At 48.2% G+C, this 7,904-nt stretch overlaps 1 protein-coding gene across 1 annotated transcript; it reads right to left on the bottom strand.

Annotated features, from left to right (window-relative positions):
• Positions 1-2,669: 2,669 nt before the first annotated feature.
• On the bottom strand, positions 2,670-7,422 carry LOC116665955 (F-box only protein 27-like). Its single transcript, XM_032487405.1, has 6 exons — positions 7,413-7,422; positions 6,719-7,090; positions 6,507-6,576; positions 6,290-6,385; positions 3,496-3,634; positions 2,670-2,864 (listed from the first exon to the last, which is right to left on the bottom strand). The coding sequence occupies exons 1-6, from the start codon at positions 7,420-7,422 to the stop codon at positions 2,670-2,672; spliced, it is 882 nt and encodes a 293-aa protein (XP_032343296.1).
• Between the last annotated feature and the right edge of the window lie 482 nt (positions 7,423-7,904).

The raw sequence follows: 7,904 nt of genomic DNA, 5'->3' as shown, positions 1-7,904 counted from the left end.
CTGCTTTCAAAAATTTCAATTGTTCAATTTTCTTCAGATGCTCAACAGAAGTTTCTAAAAAGCAAACCTCACATACTTCACTGTCCTAATAAATTACAAGACTATCAAGATCTTTTAAATATTCTAGTACCGTTTACTCACTTCAAAAAATTCTCTTTCGCATCTAAGTGAAAAATTACAAGTCTAAAATAATGAATTACTCAATTATGCACTTTATGTTGGAAGGCTTACATTTATAGGACAAATTTGTCACACTTCCCCCATGCCAAATTCTCTTAAACATTTCAAATGTTTTAATTGCCAATTATCCCAGAGGATTCTTAAACATAACACAAATGTATTAATTCGGTGGGTTCAATTAACTTTCTCTAGTGTAAGCCTTCTTACCATTGAATATTTAAAAAATGCTCAAAAGGAAAATGTTACTAGTGAGGGGAGGTTAATTCTTGGCCAGAGATTTGGGTCTGGAACAGGAGCTCTGACTTGCTGGTTATGAAAAGATCCACTGGGCCCTTTTAAAATAGTTACCAAAACAAAGTGGCTTCACAGGCTACCAAGTTCTGGTCCCCTGGCCTGCATCCCAGGTAGGGTGCAACGTCACCTCACACGTGTACCATTTCCCCAGTGAAATCAGAGGAAGTCTGTGACGCTACCTGGGTTGCTCACAGCTGGATTGGCATCAGCTCATCTGTCTATGGCCCAGCTCTATTCTGCATTCTTTCCTGAATCTCGCTGTTGGGCTTGGCCACAACCTCTGGAGATAGTTAAATGACATCCAGTGTGTTAATGCCTTCACTTAGCATCTCTTTGCCTCTCTGCTCCTGGCCAGGCTGAAGTCAGAATTATGACCCAGAGATGAACAGGGATGTCTTGGAGGGTCCTGCAGGGATGGGAGATCAGTGATCTGTAGATTGTCCCTGGGATGGATCAACTCTCACTATTATGTCAGTGGGATGTGCGGAGGGTGCCACCAGCCTGGAATTGACCAGCTTGGGTGTCGGGGGAGCAGCTGGGCTCAAGTCCTTAACAACCTCAAAGACCCTGCAGCCAATCCAGCTATGAGCAACACACAGGTAGAAAATGAGAAATTCAGATAAACAAAACCAGGAAGGACAAAAGTCACCACTATCCACCCATCAGCATTGCAGTAACCCCGTAACACTTTATTTCTTATTCTTCTAAATACATATATCCGGAATACGAAACAAAGAAATACATAAATATATTTAAATAAATATATGGAGAGTTTAATTTGGCATATATATACACACCCCTACATATATGCATACTGTACAATATAACACACAACAGTACATATATATCAAAAAAAATTATATGATGGCTTTTTTTCCTGGCAATGGTCTATACCCTTCGCTTCCTATAAATACCTATCTCATTCTTCATATTCAAATTCATACATGTGGCCCCAAAACATCCTCCAGAGCTGAATTGTCCAAACCAGTATCTACTCCAGGACCACATATCACATGTGGTCATGACTGTTAGGTCTGTTTCAATTGTCACAGTCCCCTTGGATGGTCCTGGCAGAACACAGCCCCCTCTGGGTGTGTCTGCAAGGTGGGAAGGCAGTTCAGGGTGGGGACCTCACAGCACACCTCATTTGCATCACATCAGGAGACCTGGAACTTCTTAGGGATCCAGCAGCAGTGAGGTCATGGCCCTGGACTACGGTGGGGACAGGCTGATCCTGCCAGTGCCTGGTTCTCTCACCTTCAGGACTAGAAACTCACAACGTGGTGTCGCTGTGACACTGTACCCACACCTGCCGCCTGCCAAATGCTTTTAACCCTGATTGATAACCTTTGGTGGGATGCTTCCCTTAGGGTTGGGAAATAGGGCTCTCTTTCACTCTTTCCACTGGAGAAGACCTTCTGTTCGTGCTTTCTTCTGTAAGAGTTTTTCTTCCTCAACTGGGACACTACTTACTCTGAACCAAGTATTCATCAAGGCAGTAACATTGTGTGTCTATTAAAAAGATCTGACTCTTTTGGCAAAATAATACATTTATGCCTATGGTTGGCAGAAATATTGCTCATTTATTCTCTCCATATTTCAAAAGAATTTCAAAATAACAAAAGAATTTTATACACCATACAATTCAGGGTACAGCTGGGCTCAGGGAGCACTTCACTTTTCACAGAGTGGGCAGAAACATCTGTCTCTAAATATTTTTTGAGGTAGGTGACTTTCAGCTGTGAGTCCTGGTCCCAGTCTTGAAACCTCAGGAGGTTAAGTTCACCATCCACGGGGGCGGGAATTCTCTCAGCCATAGGGAGGAGGTTCCAGTCAGAGAGGAGGAGGCTTCCCGGGAGGCAGCGATAAAGCCTCTTGAGCAGAAACAGAGGAGACAAGGGCAGAGGGGACTGGGGCTGAACCAGAAGGGCCTTGGAGGGAGGGTGAGGAGTCCTCTCCAGTTCCAGAATTTCCCTGTGCTCACCCGGGGGTCTCCACTCTAGAACAAGGGGCTGCCTTAGAGAAACAGCAGCAGTTAAATCTGATGGAGGAACCCTTCTAGTAACTTCCAGAACCTGAAGACAGGCCCAGTAGCACCCTCAACTGGACCCAGGAGATCCCAGGATGCCAGGAAAGTACAAGCCCTTGATTGAATGAGATGGCCAACCGATGGTACCAGTTCCTGGAAGGCACAGTCAGCCACAGAACCGAACAATCACAGTGGAGCTGAATACAGAGATTCCACATTCATCAGGCCAGACCTCCAAGTTACAGGCCCAATGTTCAAAAGACACAAAGCGGACACCTGTCTTGAGGTTGGAGAACACATGGCTGACCTGTAGGCAGAGAAAGAGGTAAGTCCCATTGTGCCATGGCCTTGCCCTCAAAAGCTGAGGTTGGGGCCTTCTGGCAGGTGGAATTTTCCACAGACGGCTGCGACAGCTCCTCCAGTGCCCCCTGTACTTCTAGAATCAGACCACTCCTCATCCAGGGTTGGTGTCTAATCCCCACTCCCCTTGAATCTGGGCGGGTTTGCTTGTAACCAACAGTGTGATAGACATGATGCTGAGTAACTTTCACCTAGTGACCTCCAAGGCTGGGTCAGAAAGGCAATGCAGCTTCTGCTGGTTTCTCCAGAACCCTCATGGGGGAGCCCTGAGCCCCCAGGAAGCAGTCTGACTGGCCTGAAGCCGCCATGCTGTGAGGAAGCCCAAACTAGGCCACGGACAGAGGTCCCACGGCCAAGCTCTGAGACTAAACCAGGAGATGCTGGCCAACCACCAGCTGCTGTGTGCACACTGCACCCCACCCTGCCCCCAGCTCCAGCCAGTCTCTGTATGCAACCATGTGAGAGTTGGAGCCAGAAGCTCCCAGCAGAGCCCCACTCAGAAACCAGGAGAGGTGATAGAATCACAGCTGTTGGTATTAAGCCACTAAATTTTACGGCAATTTTTTATGGAGCAATAAATTGATCCTTGTAAGCCCCACATTCCTTTCCCCTCACCCCTATCAGAGACTCACCTCAAAGAAGGAAGTGTGTCTCCCATTCCAGATGGGAAAAAGCATAGTAGAAAATTGATCCAGAATGGCCTGGTTGGCATCTAGAAGTTGGATACTTAGGTCATAGGTACAGCTATTGCCCCATTGTCGACCTATCTGCCTGCGGGAGAAGGGAGACCTTGAAGGCTGGACCTGCTGCCCCATCTCTTTGGGTGTTTGCCTCCTCCACCTGATTGGCCTCCCCATGTATACAAATCCAAAATGATACTGTGGTTCCCAGACTAGCGACATCAGTGTCACTTGGGAGCTTGGCTCCACTGCATACAAAATGAATCTGCATTAAACAAGCTCCCCTGCTGGTCTGCAGGCACAGTCTCTTCAAAAGTGATGACCTAGAGCAGTGCTCTTCACGGGTCCTCCTCCCATATTACTTCTCTTTCTATGTTTCAGTGGTGGCAAATGGTGTCATTTCCAACAAGTGCAATGTTGATGTTTCAAGATACATTTTTCTTATCAGTCCTTTAAAAGCATCCAGGGGAATCTAAATTGGTGATGGGATACCCAGCAACATTCAAAGAATGTTCATTCAAGAACATTCAAAGAAAAAAAAAAAAGAACATTCAAAGAAACACCCAGTCAACATTCATCAATGGTAAATGGATAAATTATAGAATATTCACATAATGAAATATTATACAGCCATGAAAGTAAATTAACTACAGCTACAATTATGGTTAAATTTACAAACATGTTATTGGGTAAAACAAGCCAGATACAAACTATCTACTGTACAGCTCCATATATATTAAGGAAAATGGACAAAACCCATCTATGGTAACAGAATTCAGATAGTCCTAGCCTTGGGTCCGTAATGATGGGGAAAGGGCATGACGGATGCTGAGGGTGGGCTTTGTGGATGTAACATACGTAATGGGCTGCAAATACACAAACAAGTATCTTCTTTTACAGAGACTTCATATCACTCCACTTCTTAGTATTGGACGTCCACTCTACTTCTCACACAGGACTTTGTCCTAATGTAATATTTTACTCATATTCTGCCTTGACTTCAGTTTTCTCTGCCAACAACACCACACACACAAAAAAATTTTCCCGAGACCATAAAACTCAAATGTTAAAACTTTTGGTTTGAATTATTACCTACTATTGGTTCCCAGAGATTGCTGCAGATTGGAATAATCAGGAATCTTGAAAATATTTAGGAAAGGATTTAGCCTTGTCCAAAGGTATGGTCTTTGTCCTCCTTGCTTCTTGAAGGTAATGTCTGGACCCTTGGAATGTTATGCTGACAGGAGTATCTTTGTTTGCCTGGGGACTTTGGGTCATACTGAAGAGCATGCCAATGTGATTTGGTGGTGGCTGGCTACACCCACACAGATGATCTTACAACAGGGGCTAGCTACTCCAGGAAGACCAGTATGACTTGCTTCCCAGTGACCTTCCCCTTGGATAATTTTCATCTACCTTTTCCCTGTAATAAACTACATGTATACTAGTTTTCCGTGAGTTCTATGTCTTTCTAGTCAATTACTACACCTGAGGGTGGTTGCAGGAACCCCCCACATTGGCCATTGGAAGGTGGTCTTGGGATTGTGCCCTCTGACTTTGTAGTTGGCTGTAAAATTCTGAAAGATGTTGATGGCTGGCTCTCTCACCCCAGATTTAATGGGTGTGGAATGTGACCCAGGCATTGGGAGTTTTAAATGGCCCTGGGTGATATATGGTAAAATTTGGGAATCACTATTACAAAAGACACACCATTGCTCAAAGCAACACAAACATGCTATAATTCTTTGCTAAAAGGATTAAGTTAAAAACAAGTTGATTATAAATACATCTCCTAATGAGATGGGCTTTCAGAGAGAGGAAGTTTATGAAGTCTTGATTGAAAGTGAATCTGGTAAGGCCAAAATTTCACATGGTCAGTTGGCCTGTGTCACCAGTACTCTTTACAGCCTGTATGCAATAGTGAGGGGCTTTATTTCTATAAAACTAGAGGAGGACTGTGACATAGGAATTGGGAAAGCATAATGATTTCATTCTCCCAACAAAGACTGCATCGGTAGACGATCAGTTTATAACAGGGAACATAAAACTGTGGAAGAATTGGAATTTGCCTCCCTTAAAATCATCTGGATCATGTATCCCTTGGACGGTCATCAATGGACCCCAGTTTCAAGACCATCCCTTCAGACCACAAGCCCTGGAGTCAGACAGCTATGAACCTAATGCCAGGTCCTGCCAAGCCCTAGCTGTGCCACCAGGGAAAGTCGCCTCCCCTTCCTGAGCTTGTCAATTCAAGGTCTTCAAAGACACTTTCCCACAGGATCATGGATCATGAGGGTTTCCTAAAACAGTCACACTTCAAAGCACTGGCTGTGTGCTTGTCATGTAACCCCGTCTTACGAAGACAGGGAAACTGAGGCACACTGACTTGCCCAGGGCCACAAAGCTGCAAAGCTGGGGTGTGAACCTGGGAGTTCTGGCTCCAGAATCTGAATGCTTACCCCATGATCTGGTATTGCCCCCTCCTAAAGCAAGGAGCATCCACAGACAAGTCTAAGTTGGGCCCAAGTGCTCTGTATTGGACCCCATCTGACATCTTCCAATGCAGTTCCCTCTGGGGGCTAGGAGAGGGGTTCAGGGAGTGCACTCTGCTAACTCCTAAAGCTCTGATGGTGGTTAAGTCATTTCCTGACCTGCTTTATCCTAAGGGGTTGTTAGGAGGCCTGAATGGAGTCACCTGTGAAAGGGCAGCGCTCAGCAAAAGGGCTGTTTTTGTCATCACACTCACCAGTCATAGACAGAAATCTCAACCTTGCCACTATCCAGGAGTTCGGGCCACAGACCCTCCTCCTCCAGGTCCAACACTTTCTTCCGGTAACAATACCTAAGAATGATGGAGAGAGATAGAATGAGAACAGGCAAGGATTCACAACGCCCTGGCCCTTGGGGAGTAGGGGCATTCCCTGTAGGAGGGCACAAAGGTGCTCAAAAAAGGGAACACATACGTGAGCCCGGCTTTATCCTGCAGGGACCAGCCATCCTGAACGCCCGGTACAGTCCATTTCTGGAAGCCTTCTGTTAAATAAAAAAGGTTTATGTCCGAGCTCCCCCCAATCCTGCCAGAGCAGGAATAAGTCTCATGGGTGTTCCGTGCAGCCCCGCCCCTCCAGCCTCTCCCGCCGGCTCCCGTGAGGGACCCCTTTCCCTGGCTCCCCACTTTTGCTCTTGGGATTTCGGAGGAGATTGCGTCCTATGGGTCCGCGTGCGCAGAAGCGGCCCAGGAGGCAGGCACTGGCGGCGTCAGCGCGCGGTAGGCAGCTGCGGACGACCGGCCGCAGAGCGCGGTGGTCCCGGGCCAGGATCTTCAGCCACAGGCCCGGGGCGTCCACCAGGGCGCGCCAGCGCCGGCACACCTGGCGGCAGCGGCCGAGCAGCGTGCGCGGGGGCAGGAGGCTCAGCACCACCAGGAGCAGCTCCGGGGGCAGTTGGCTCAGGCCCATCACTTCCTCCGGTTCCGGCTCTGGCGCGGGGACCCCGACGGGATGGCCCGTGAAGGCCGAGGCGTCCGTGTTCTCTTCACCAGCCCCTGCTGCCAGTGGGAGAGATTCAGAGTCCAGGTGTCAGGGACCTGCAGCCACAGCCAGTCCCGCCCTTGCCGTTCACTCCCCAAGACTGTCAGCCTTAACCCCGCCAGCTGCCTCCCCATCCTCACCACCCCCAGCCCGGTCCTCAAGTCCCTAAAGTCCCCAGATTCCCAACCCATCCTTGTCGGGCGGACTATCTCAGCCCCTCTCCGCCACGCGCACCACCGCAGGCAGCGGCCAACCCCCTCTGCGGCCTCGCGGACCCCCAAGTCCTAACCCTGCATCTCAGCCAGATCTCCTCGTTGGTGGGCCTTCACTTTGCCTCACTTGCTCCCATGACATCCGCAGCCCTTTTTATTTGCCTGCCCCTCCCTTCTTACTGTCCTGCCATCCACTCCCCTACACTGCCCAGACTACCAAGCCAGCCCCTCCCAGACCCATCCTCCTATTCTCCAGACACCCCTTCCTTCAGGCTGTATTTGGCCTACAGGGTAAATCTAACCGCATAGACTAGGGTGGAGGTGGGGATGGCCAGATTCCAGGGATGGCCAGGTTCCAGAGTTGACCCTTCTTACTCCCCACCAGTAGTGCCTTGGAGTGTCCCTAACTCAGCTGTAAGGCTCTTGGCGCTGAACAACTACTGTTACTTTGGTCAGGTATCCGGGCAGGAGGCCTCATATCCATTAATGCCTGTAAAAATTCCCGTCACCTTTAAGGGACGGGCATCACTATCCCTGAGATCACTTCACAGGAGAAAGCAGGCTCCAGCAGGAACCAAATGCATTTCTATTTGATTCTCTGATTGAGTGCTCTAACCAG

Source organism: Camelus ferus, chromosome 9, assembly GCF_009834535.1.
Source record: "Camelus ferus isolate YT-003-E chromosome 9, BCGSAC_Cfer_1.0, whole genome shotgun sequence".
Classification (NCBI taxonomy): domain Eukaryota; kingdom Metazoa; phylum Chordata; class Mammalia; order Artiodactyla; family Camelidae; genus Camelus; species Camelus ferus.
This window is presented reverse-complemented; position numbering and strand designations above follow the sequence as displayed.

Bases quoted from the DNA above. Each gene is read 5' to 3' on its own strand.
- LOC116665955 (XM_032487405.1), bottom strand. The intron at 6,577-6,718 runs GTGGGGAGCCAG...TTTATTTAACAG, and splicing joins CCGAAATCCCAAGAGCAAAA to AAGGCTTCCAGAAATGGACT. The intron at 3,635-6,289 runs GTGAGTGTGATG...CTTCTCCCGCAG, and splicing joins GAGATTTCTGTCTATGACTG to GCAGATAGGTCGACAATGGG.